Source organism: Marmota monax, unplaced genomic scaffold, assembly GCF_021218885.2.
Source record: "Marmota monax isolate L192 unplaced genomic scaffold, Marmota_monax_Labrador192_F-V1.1 WCK01_AAM20220418_F8-fsc00031, whole genome shotgun sequence".
NCBI lineage: Eukaryota > Metazoa > Chordata > Mammalia > Rodentia > Sciuridae > Marmota > Marmota monax.
Window position 1 is genome coordinate 7421401 of NW_026695197.1, and position 12999 is coordinate 7434399.

At 44.8% G+C, this 12999-nt stretch overlaps 1 protein-coding gene across 12 annotated transcripts in view; it reads left to right on the forward strand.

Annotated features, from left to right (window-relative positions):
- Positions 1 to 12999, forward strand: part of Fhod3 (formin homology 2 domain containing 3) — a 461034-nt gene that overhangs the window by 56698 nt on the left and 391337 nt on the right. For all 12 annotated transcript variants that reach the window (XM_046428243.2, XM_046428244.2, XM_046428246.2 and 9 more), the window contains exon 3: positions 10533 to 10597. In XM_046428243.2, coding sequence (XP_046284199.1) covers positions 10533 to 10597 — 65 coding nt within the window. The remainder of the gene's footprint in view (positions 1 to 10532; positions 10598 to 12999) is intronic.

Sequence of the window (12999 nt, forward strand, 5' to 3'; positions counted from 1 at the left end):
TGTCCGGTTTACACAAGGACATCCATTCTGATCTTCAATACTGCTTCCAGTGAGAACAACATGTAGCCATACTGCAGAGTGGCTCCCGGGAAGACACCTTTGCCACCATGATGCATCACTGACACTGCAGCTCCAACTGGTGACACCAGCATCCAATTGTTGGGTGTTCTTCCACAGCTGCTCCCAAAAAGCCAGGGGATCCTGGGGCAAGCTCGCCAGGGATCATGGTGCCTGCTTTATCATTTTGCTCCCTTCTGAATCCCCACCTGGCCACGGGTCCTATGGTATCTTGAGCCTAGATACCATTTTTGCACTCTAATAGTGAGAGATGCTGGGAAAATGAATTACAGCATGAAGAACAGGAGAGACTTAAGACATGGGGAATGGCAAACAAGGGAATTTGGCCCAAGAGATGGTGGGTAGCTACATTTTGGACACACGTGTCTCAAACTCACCCCAGAGGGAGGTTTTATATCTTTGAAAAGGTCTTCATTTATAGTGACCCACCCCTTGTCCTTTGGGACACAACCAAGATGACATCCCCTTATGGTCTGAAAAAGTGTGAAGGAGCTACCTCTTTTGATCTCCGGGTGGGGGCCCCTGCCTGTTCCTAGTCCAGGTTGCAGAAAACCTGCCAGGTTACCTGTTATCCCCAGGCTATTTACCACCATTTATTTATGAGCTCGGGAAGCACATAGCAAGTCTGTGGGCACTGGCCAGCAAGCAGTGGCAGATTGAGCCCCGCCCACATGGGTAAGCAGGGTCTCTGGGTTATTTGCTGTGTCAGTTGCACTGAGGGTCCTTATTAGATCCTCTCCCAGATGTGTGGCGTTTGGCGTAACTGTGGCTGAGAACTCACTTATCCCATCATTAGGAGTTAAAATAAAATTATTCCCTGGTTAAGGTTTGGCCTTTTGAGGTATGAAAGTGGCACAGGGAGGTATTATTTTGGCCTCTAATTTCTTTGTGTAAATGATAGGAAAATATCTGCTAATATTGTGCCCATCTGATGAATATGGATGGAAATTGTGGTATTTTTCGTATGGTGTGTTCTGAGTCGAGTTTCCTTGCTGGAGGGCTTCGTTTCTTTTTCTTGTCCACTATGCTGCTCTTTTGTGCCAAGACTAAAAATTAACTTATCTGTTGTTTAGAGTTATCACTCAGGCTATCAAAGAAGAGGAGAAAGACCTTCAAAAGTGGAAGGACAAAGCAATTATTATGCAAAAAAAGAAAAAGAAAAAAGGGGCAGCAAGGTCTGTCCATTGCTTTCCACGGCCGGGAAAATTAGCAAGGAAAACATGATGCAGTGGAAACAGAAGCCTCGAAGCCTCTAGGTTATTCCTGACCCCGCTACTGTGTGACCTTGTGCAAGCCACTTTAAGCTTCTGATAGTTTACAAAATGGGGACATTTATAAAATTTATTTATACAAAAAGGACAGTATTTCCCAACCCCATTTCTCTCTCTGTGTGAGCAGGGTCTCCTGCAGGGTCTCTGACACCCCTGTTGGGTGTTGCACAGTGGTTAGGGATATGGGCTTTGTGTTTAGTCTCATGGCTGGGTGACCATGGGGATACAACTGCACCTCTCTGAACCTCAGTTTCCCTATAATATTATCATGATACTGACTCCTTGAGTTGTTTTGAGGTAAAATGTGATGATGTACCTAAGACGTTAAGTTAGTTCCTGGCACTCAACCCACACATTCAAAAATCGTAGCCATTGGCACAAATATAGTAAAAATTTGGGAACAGATTTTACATTGAAATGGAGGTTGTGGAAGGAAGAAATGAAGAATCTCCCTTGCTTCTTCAGACAGTTAGCTTCAGCTGAGAGCAGGCCTGCAGCTGAGGAACTTGTGGGATCAGTGGTGAGGGGCACGAGGGGTCTGCTGCACTCACTCCCCATGCACAGCACAGCTCAAAGTACAGATCACCCACACCTGCCCCATTGCGCTGGGGGAGAAGCTGACCCTTCAGAGGACTGGGGACTGTTGGGGTGAGTTCAGTGCTAGAGTTAGGCCAGCTGCCCCCGAAGACTCTGGAAGAAACTGCTTAGAAATACTAATCTCTAGTTTCTGGGCTTCAGGAGGTTTGGAAAGGGGCCTGAGAATCTTGTTTTTCAAAAAAGCTGTCCCAGGTGGTCCGATGTTTGGTCAGGACCTATAGCAGTGGTTCTCAGTCTTGGAAAATATTGCAAACAACTGAGGAGCATTAAAAACTCCACCTTCCACGCTCAGCCTCGGGCTCATAAAATTAGCACGGGGAGCGTGGGCCCAGGCCGTGGCAGTTTTAAAAGCCACCCCAGGTGAGTCCCACGTGCAGCCTCGGGTGAGAACCACTATATAAGGGAGTCAGCATTCTCAAACGGGCTGCAGGACGCCAGAAGAAGTAGAGGTGCTTCTATGTTGACTGCATAATGGGCTCAGAGCGGCTGGCCAGTACCTCGCCGTGCTAGACTGCAGGACAGGAGGAGGAAGACAGCTGGTAAGTGTGGGGGCCTGAGCTGGGCTGCGGGGTGTGGGCTGGAGTCTGCAGAAGACAACTTACCTGAATAATAGGAGCTTTCTCAGAACCAGTCTGATGAGCGGGGTGGGCGGAAAGGACTTGGAGCAGGGGTTGGTCAGGTGAGGGCCACTGTAGGGACAAGAAGGGAGTGACCTAAACCTGGTGGCTGAGAATTGTGAGCCTGGATGAGTCAGGGGAGGTGACGGACGCTGTGACTTAGGAGGCTTGGTACCAGCTTGTGTGGAGAGGACAAATGGGCCCATGACATGAAGTGGAGTGTGTGTGGAAAGCGGGAAGTGGTGGAGTTCTCACTGGCAGTTTGGGGAGGGGGGTGTATTTATACATTTGAGGTTGTGATAAGCCACGATTAAGTTGTGAGCTGGTCCGTGAGAGCTTGGCCTGGGACACAGGTGAGAGGCATCAAGGACCAGAGAAGCTGGGAGATGACTTGGAGGGAGGGTGCTGCACACTTCGGTAAGCCTTATCCCTGGGGGACAGGCAACAGAGTGAGGTGAGATGAGTAGGATCTGCTGGTAGGGACCAAGGGGTTAGCTGTTACTCAGGTGGCAATATTTGGATGACCAAGTATTATATCTCGGCAAAAAGCTGAGTTTAGCTGCACGTAACCAACAACCCAGACAGGGGCTCACCCTGTGTAGAGTAGGGATAGAACCCAGGGTGCTTAACCAGTGAGCCACCCGTGTCCCCAGCCCTTTCTTCGATGGAGCCTTGCTGAGTTGCTTAGGGCCTCACTTAGTTGCTGAGGCTGGCTTCAAACTTGAAATCATCCCGAGTCTCGGGATTATAGGCATGGGCCACGGGGCCTGGCTACCATTTGTATATTTTTTCCATGGGAAAAGAAAGGATATTAATATGAAAAGATAGTCTTCAGACTGGAAGAAAGCATTGATAAAGCATATATTAAAGGATGAAGTCTTTAAAAACTCCATAACAAACCAAACCACCCAATTACAAATAAGACTTAAATAGAATAAGGCTGCACGTGGGACTCACCTGGGGTGGTTTTTACAACTGCCACTGCCTGGGCCCACGATCCCCGTGCTAATTTTATGAGCCCGAGGCTGAGCATGGAAGGCGGAGTTTTTAATGCTCCTCAGTTGTTTGCAATAGATTCTAAGACTGAGAACCACTGCTATAGGTCCTGACCAAAGACCGGACCACCTGGGACAGCTTCTTTTTTTTAAAGAAGATTCCTTGCCAAGGAAGACATTAGGGTGGTATATGGACAGATGCTCAATATAATGTAGTTAAAACCAATCCCGTTACATCCATCTTAGAATGGCTGAAACCCCAAACACTGATGCCATCAAATGCTGGTGAGCACGTGGAACAGGACATTTCCTCACTGCTGGTGCGAATGTTACTTTAAAACAGTCCGTTTCTTGCACTGTAACAGTGGGTGGCCAAGCTCCCAGGTAGTTATGCAAATGAACTGAAGATTTGCATCACCACAAAAACCTGTGCATGAATGTTTTTAGCCCTTTTCCTCGTAATTGCCCAAACCTGGAAGCAATCAAGTTGTTGTTTAGTAGGTGAGCAAACTGCAGTATATACATACAATGTTACTCGGTTATTTAAAAGGGCTATCAAGATGGAAAACTCAGAGGAAAAATATTCATATTGTGAAGTCTGTGAAAACTCTGTACCGATTACAAACCTGGCCTTCTGTAAAAGGCAAAACTATGGCCTCAGTAAAGGGCTTTGGTGGTTGCCAGAGATGGGGATATGGGGGCTGTGTATTGGAGTGAGTAGATGGAGCACAGGGGCATTAGGGTGATAGGACTATGCTGTCGTTAGTGTTGGCTACAGGACATATTTGTGAAAACCCTTAGAACTGGTCAATACAAACTGAATCCTGAAGCAAACTGTGGACTGAATAATTGGTACACCTGTCTAACATCTTGCATGGTTACACTTGTTAACAGGCAAGGTGGTGTAGGGTGTGGCCACAAGGGTATCTTGGAACACTCTATTCCCTGCAATTTTTCTATAAACATCCACTCTAAGAAAATGGTGGATAACTAGGCTATTTCAAGGACAATGTTGATTCCATGGTGTTCCTAGAACTCCAGCTCATCTATCTTTGCCATCCTATGGGTCTGGCTTTAGTCTTTCATGCTTTATCATAATTACAATATGGCTCCTCCCATTCCATTATACAAAGGCCTAATGCCCCTGTGCTCCATCTACTCACCCCAATACCCATTATATGAAGGCCTGTATTGGCTAGGGCACAGACTTCTCAAGTCAAATCTTAAAATATGACAGCTAAAATAAGTTTAGGGCTGGGGATGTAGCTTAGTGGTCAAGTGCTTGCCTAGCATGGGTAAGGCCCTAGGTTTGATCCTCAGCATCACATAAAAAATAAGATTAAATTCTTTTTTTTTTCTTTTGTGTGTGAGAGCCCAAATCTAGTCCCCATTCTTGGAATTGGTAAACCAGGTATGGCATCAACAAAACAAAGATCCTATTTCTGGGTTTGAGGTGGCTGCTTTAATTCTTACTGTATCATCCTCATCTCAGCCCCTTGAGGGAAAAGAACAAAGGGAGTGTATCCACATTCCTGTTGCCATAACTTCTCTCATGCTGTTGGCCAAACTTGAGTTCATGGTCATACCATGAATTGTGGACTTGTGTCAGCTAACCTTCTCCATTACTCTGGATATTGGGTGACGGTCGTCCCTGCCTCAGAGGGAAAGGGTGAAGAGATCCCTTACTTATCCTTAAGGCTGTGTGTACCCTGCACAGATTCTTTTTCTAGAATGACTTTGAGATAACCCTCTAATCTGAGGATAGCATCCTAACATCTAAATATTGGTGCTCGCTGGGTCTGCTCCCCCTGTTTAAAGAGCTTTCCAGAAGCTCCATCAGCAATTTCCACCAATAACTCGCTGAGAACCTTGCTGCATGGAGGATGTACATTGTCACCCCAGAGAATGTTTTTAAAATACTTTTTAGTTGTCAATAGACGCAATACCTTTATCTTACTTTTTACGTGGTGCTAAGGCTCAAACCCAGTGCCTCAACACATGCAGGCAAGTGCTTTACCACTAAGCCACAACCCCAGCCCCAAATAATGGTCTTTTTATAAGACGGGGAATATGGGTACAGGATAGGTAACCAGCAGTGCCTGCTCTGCAAGGGGAGAGGTGCTCTCGAAGAGAGCAGTTAAGTACACCAGACCACAAGGTCGGGCTTCGAGAGGAACCAGGCATGTCAAAGAGATTGAAGATGCCCTTGGGAAGTGGGAATCCAAAGCATAGGGGAGCTGAGGATGGTGGGGGATCAGTGGGATTGCCTGGAAACTGTAGATGTGTCAAACAAGGGCTTCTCTGCTTTTGGAGGAGAGCCACGTATAGAAGGTAAGAAAAAAGGGTCTGAATATGGGGGGATTTAAAGCATGCACAGAAATGAACAAAATGGGTCTTAACTCTTACATATAAGTATCAAATTCCTAGGAAAGTCTCCATAGCCTCGGGTTAGGCAATAGTCTTAGACATGACACCAAAATCACAAGGGACAAAATGCAAATTGGACTTAATCAAAATGATCTCTTTTACCTCAAAAGATGTCATTGATAAAGTGAAAATTTCAGCTTCAGAATGTCTTCAAGTTGCATCTGATAAGGGACTTACAACTAGAATAGAATTTTTGCAATTTAATAATAAACCAATTAAAGCAACAAGGGATTTGACATTTCTCCAAGTAAAAATACAAGTGGCCAATAAGCAAAGATGCTCAACATCGTAAGTCCTTAGGGAAAGATGGATCAAAACCATGGGACGTCACTTCACACTTACTAGGATCAACATGACAGTAACGTATTGACACTGGACCCCTTATACATTACTGGTGGGAACATAGTACAGCTGCTTTAGAAGAATCGGTGTGATAGTTTCTTAAAATGTTAAACTACATAGCCCTACAATTTTATCTCTAGACATAGGCAAATGTTTTATCTCTGGGAAAATTTGTTTTTTGGTACTAGGGATTATACCAGTAATCGAGCCACATCCTGAAACCTTTCTTTAGTATTGGAGATGGGCCTTGCTAAATAGCTGAGGCTGACTTTGAACTTGACATCCTCTGACTCGGGGATTGCAAGTGTGTGCCACAAAGCCTGGCTTACCTAGGTAAGAATTTGTACTATTAACTCAAATGGAAACAACTTGTCCCTCAACAGATTTATCGAACATTGTCTTGATAAGAGACAAATCCTTGATAAGGATTTATCAAGAACATTGTGTAGCACTTACCGCATGCCAGCTAGCCAAATGCCACATGCATATCCAATAGAATACTACTTGGCAATAAAAAGTGAAGTATGTGTCATGGGATGGATGAGGCTTGAAATCGGACCCAGCAGAAGAAACCGGACACACAATGATGCTGTATAATTTGTATGAAGCGTCCAGAAAAGGAAAATGTGTAGAGACAAGGTAAACTAGTGTCAGGCTGTGTGTGGCACTAGGCAATGATGGCAGATGGACATGAAGCTTCTCTTGGGCAGTGAAGAAAAATTAGATTTTTGCTGATTACTGGTGTATTAATAGTTGTACAGCCATCAATTTTATGGTCCCTAATCATACCTCATTAAAGGCTACAAAGATGTCAAGGAATGCTCATGGATGAGATGCTGGCTGAGCTTGTGACAGATTGGGCTGGGTATGGTAAGTTCCAGCTTTTGGGATGAGGAATTATGGTGGAGGAGAGAACAGCAAAAAGATAGTGGAACTGGCCTCTGAGAAAGCACCCAGGAATCAGAGCTTTGGTTCCCTCTGGACACATGCAGGGGCTTCATGCTTGGGTCACAGGATGTATACTGCAGGGCACTTCCAAATTAATCCTGTGTATCTTGGGACTCCTTACAGTTAGAGCAGATAGCTCCTTCCTTGGAGATCTGTTGCCAAACACTACACAGAAGGGACAAGCTTTAGTAGGGTCCCTTGAAAAAGTTCATGTTAAATCCCTGGAGTTTTAATTGAGCAGGAAAGAAGCAATAACAAATGGGTCATTGCTGTGGATTCTTGAATGGGTGATAAAAAGGGAGAGAAGGGAAAGATGGGAGAGATGGAAGTAACAAGGCAGACTGACATGAAGAGGAGTGGATAGCCAAACAATTAGGACAGGAATGGAACAAGGGAAGTGAAGGTGGCTTGGAGACTGCCACCCTGTACCCTCACCAAGAACATTGTCTAGCACCTACCACATGCCGGGCATGTTCCTAGCACACTGTTTGCGTGTTCCTCTCACCCTGCAGAGAAACTAGGCATTATTATCCCATTTTACAGACTTGGGTTAAGTAACTTGTCAAAGATTGCACAGCTGGCTTGAGTCTGGTGTTTTCTTAACCCCCACGTCCCCCAGTGTAATGGGAGAGACCGGAATATTTTGGGAGGTCAGTATAATGGCAGCTGGCTCTTAGACGTTGAGCTTCTAAGTAAATCTCAGCATGTACTTTTACTAGCTGGTGACTGGTTGAAATCCCCCTTCATATCTTTATCCCCAGGCAGGAGTGTTGACTGAGGCTTCCAGCTCTGGAAGCTGTTAAGAAATTTCTACTTGGGCAACTGCAGAGGGACCCTGGTCTTGCAGGATAGTTAACCATGGAATTCTAACCTTAAGATTGGTTCTTATGAGACTGGAGGAATATTTGGGTCACTAGTTCCACTGTTGGTACCAAAATGATCAAGCCTTTGACTCTGCTCAAAGGCTTTGACCCTTGCTTTTATCTCAAGGTCTTTGGTTTTCGGCAAAAATGTGCCCTTGAGAGGGATGGAATGGAAACACAGGCTTCTGGGAGCCTTAAATGGTTAAATCAGATTTTTGCTTCCCCAAGGCCATAGGCATAATAAGAGAAACTCGTGTTTTCTGAGAATCCAGGAAGTTTTGGGAAATTTAGTGGTAGTGCCATCGCATCCCTTATGCACAGGCCTTGACAGGCATTCTCCTTGAGTTGCACATCTGTTTTAGATAATTCCATTGTCACTGGGGTGGTGTTGGCCTTGGATGTGGCCTCAGGTTGAGGTATGGCCACTGGTTCGGAAGAGCAGCTGGACTTGAACTAGAGCCGTTTCCCTGCATTGGCCACGCTGATAACAGGACTGGAATCCTCCCGGAGCAGTTAGGTCACACTGAGCTGCCTTCAGAGTTCTGGTACTCCGTATATTCTGCCCCCCCCCCCCGCCACACTGCTACTGAAGGGTGACTGGGAAGATGTAGTTGTAAAGGGGCTCTGGCACACCCATCTCTGGGAGATAAAGGGTTATTAAAGTGCTTACCCTAGTGTCCAGTGACAGCTTCTCCAATTTAATTTCTGCAACATGGAAGCTCCAGGAAGGCAGGTACCAAAGTTTGTATTAGGAGTCCCTGGAGAAACCATACCAATAAGCTCTATCCAGATAACCCAAGAAACTTTAGGGAATGGGCTTATGTAGTTGTGGGGCTGACCTGTGGGTAGGCCAGAAAGCTTGCAAATGCAGGTTAAGAACTGCCGTTGCTGTCTGAACCCTCTTGTGAATCCTCCAGAACTTGGGGTATTCAGAGATGTTATCTTTGGCCAATTCATGGTCTATCAAGGATCACATGATGCTTACTATTGAATTACAACTGATGTGGGTTACAGAAATTCCTCGGGATTGGAAGCCATCAGGGCTTTATTCTTGGCCGGGTAAGACAAACACACCTGCTGGGCCTGCCCTACCTCAGAACATCTTCTTGGCAGTCAAACAAAAGGAAGTCCAATAATTCAGTTCAAAACACCTAATGGAATTTTTTTTTTTCATAGGATAACAAGAGTTGGAAGAAAGTCTGTCATAATTTTTTTTTTTGAGGAATAAAATTTTGCAGAAATCTGTTCATAGAAATCTCAAACCAGACTTATAGACGGGCCAGGTGTTGAGTATTTGTAACCTTTTTAAAACTAATGCCCAGCATGTAGGAGGTGTAAACCAGTCAAACACAAAAACGGACAGGCTTCACTGCAATTCAAAGGCAGCCCAAGATTCTCCACCCCATGAGCAGTTGCTGGGCTGAAGGCTAGCATGTTTCTAGGACTATAAAACTGGTTTTACTAAAGAATCAGCCTGTTTTAATTATCTGATCTCCAGAGTAAAAATAACCAATGCAGTCACTACTGTGGATAATTCATAACTATATTAACAGTGTGCCTTGGTGAGTTCTAGGGCCTCTTCTCACAGCCACAGCACCAGGAAGTAGGAAGCCATGCCCAGGCTTTCCCCGTGGGGAGAGATGAGGCTGGGACAGAATTCAGCCACTAAGTACTGCTGACACTGTCACACTGTGGCCCTGTTTAACCTCTGCCCCTTGCCCATGTGTCTAGGCTCAGGGTCCCTGTTCAACCCCAGGTAGCAAGGACTCAGGTTCTCTTCTTCCATATCCTACCTGATGCTCTGTACTTCATAAGGCCTGGCACTATGGAGGGTAGGCCCTGGTAGGAGTGGAATTGGGGAGGACCCTTCTCACTGAGAACCAGAGACAGACAGAAACTAGTGCGATTGGGGGTGGTGTCAGTTGGCCTGTAAGTGCTCTTCAGTGGATTCTCGTCCTGAAAGAGGACAGAAAAAAGCGGAGACGACTGAACTTATACCCGGCAGAACAGCTCTGATTGCCCTGTGATTTGTTTCCTTTTCCTGTAACTATATAAAAAATATAGCTATGGGAATGATCAAACAATTGTTACATTCCAGGAATTTCACTTCACAGACCCGGTTCTTAAAAAAATTTCCCAGCATAATCAAGCATGACTATGTGCAAACTCTGTGGATGGAACGAGTTGATGGGACTTGACAACAAAACACATGTGCCAATCCAACAAAATTGGTCTGTTTTTGCTTCCTTGAAGCCCTATAATGTTGCATTATTTCAGGGTAGATTCTGGTTCAGTTTGGGATCCTGCTTATTAGAAATCTTTCAGATGGCTGTTGATCAACAGCATTGGGTAAATTTGTTGACTCACACGCTGTTTTGTCACTGTTTTCCTTAGGAGGGGCAAGAAGCACAGCATCATCTTGAGGACGCAGCTGTCCGTGAGGGTCCATGCCTGCATCGGTGAGTGACACCTACAGCAGGGCATGTTTGTTGTTCATACTTAAAGATCAAACATGAGCTGAGAAACATCACTGTTACAAACTCGGGCATGTCATATGCTTAGTCCACGCCTATTGTGGGCTCTTGTAGTTTTAGTGAAGCATTTTGAGCAATGATTTCGAGTCCTGTTTCATCTTGGCTGCTTTTGCTCTTCAGATGTGACTGGAGCTTGAATTTCAGATTGCTAGTGAGATTCTTGCAGTGCTGGGACAGAAGAGGTTCTTCCCGGGCTCTAACCAGTGTGAGCCTCTAGTCTTTGGTGTGATCCTTCAGGTGCTTCTTGGTGGATCTGGGAAGCCCATTTGTGGGGAAGCAGATCTGATGTTCTAGGCTTGGCCAGATGATTGGAAAGGAAATCTTGGGTCAGTGAAGGCACATGTGGATATAGAGCAAAATGGTATTACTTGGATGAATATACTTGAGGTTCAGAATGGCTTGCCCGAGGTCAATTAGACACTGCAGGGACCATTCCTGTAGCCACTGGTTTTGCTGAAACCCTTGGTTTCCTCACCCGGAGACACTGATTCAATGGTGGAAAGTAGATTTCTTGCCTAAAATGGGCAACCTCATGTAAATGGTCTATAACATTGTGGCCCGTTTCCTCCTGGCATTGGGTCAAGTTGAAGCAAGAACATAATTTTCTAAGAAAAGGAACTAAAACTCACTTTGTGTGGAAGTACTTCATATCTGTAATTTTGCTTTTAATATACGCAGTGGTCTTCATTCAGGTCTCTAATTAGAAAATAATTTTTGTTGAGTCCTAGTCTGCACCTGGAATGTGGTTTCATGGGTGGAGTGAAAGGAATAGTTTCTGGTGGTTTTTCCTTTTTGCTTTCTTGGAGAGCAGGGATGGATGGGGGGAGCTAGAGATGGAGAGGAATCTGTCATTTTACTTGCAGTGAAGTGGTGAGGTTGCAAGTAAGAATGAGGCTCTGACTCTGTAATCAAAAGTGACTACGCAGGTGACTTCAGATGGGAAGGTCAGGATGTTGGGAGGATTTAAATGTTTTGGGAAATAAGTCGAGGACCTGCATCCAACCTTGGCTGTTCTACTTTATAACTGCTGGTAGCACTGAGTGACTGTAAAACATACATGGGCCTTGAATTATATCTAATCACTTGCTTTTTAATTACCTGTCCATAATTTCTGTTATATGTATCAATCATTTCTCCCTAAAGAAAATGCATGTAACTCATCACTTTGGAATTTGAATAGGGGAAAGTTTATCCAATCTAGGATAAAGCCAGGCACATCATATATGCTGAGCACAACTAAAGGTCAACAATTACACATAGCTGACAGCCTCTAGACACTTGTGACATGAGTATACACTGGCATTTCCTAGGGACAGGAAAACGGACTGTACAAAAAGGCTCAAACTCTGAACAGACTCCTTCTAAAAACAAACTATTTTGCAGTATATACTTAAATTATATCAAGTACAGGAGTTTCTCCAAACAACTTCAATGTTGACTCTCTGCATTAACATCTGTATTCTGAAGTCCTGTGTGATGGATGAAAAACGGCCATCCTATCCCATGGCGTGCTCAGCACAGTAGCCAGCTGAGCCAACCCTTGACTGGGACACTCCTGCCTTACTGCTGCAGGGGCTCAACTGGTTGGTGAGTGTGTGTGCACTTAAACCTCCTTATGTCAATTGCACCCATCATTGGAATTATGTAACTTAATGATCCCCAAGTATTTTATAAATGGAAGATATGAATATACAAGTTACTGCTTTGAAAGTTCACTGGATATTCTGTGGAAAATAGGTCATTACAAAAGCATTTGTCAATATAAGTGGGTTATAATTCTGAGAAGTGGAGAATGTGGGAAACCTACAACTCTTTCTTGGTGCTGGAGATTGAACTCGGGACACTCAAACACTGAGCCACATTCCCCAGCTCCACTTTGTATTTTGTTTGGAGACAGGGTCTCACTGAATTACTTAGCACCTTGCTTTTGCTGATGCTGCCTTTGAATTCCCAATCTTCCTGCCTCAGCCTCCCGAGCTGCTAGGATTACAGGCCTGTGCCACTGTGCCTGGCTAGAAGATTCTATTGTCAACTGTCTTTGGTTCTTGCTTGAACCAGAGGGGGGCGGAGGAAACAGATGGGAAGTTGTAGACCATGTTTTTAGCATGGTTCATGAAAGAAGATCCTTGTTGGAAGTCCAGTGAGTAGCTTCTCAAAGAACCAGTTTGGCCTCTTCATAGGTAAACTGTGGCATGTGGTCCCTGTAGGTACAAGTTTTCAAAGTGTGTACATTGTTTTTTAAAGCATTTTCTGCTTTAATCAGCTTTTACCATTAGTTACCTCAGGCCTCAGTATGCCAGATGAGAGGGCTTGAATGTAAAATGAAC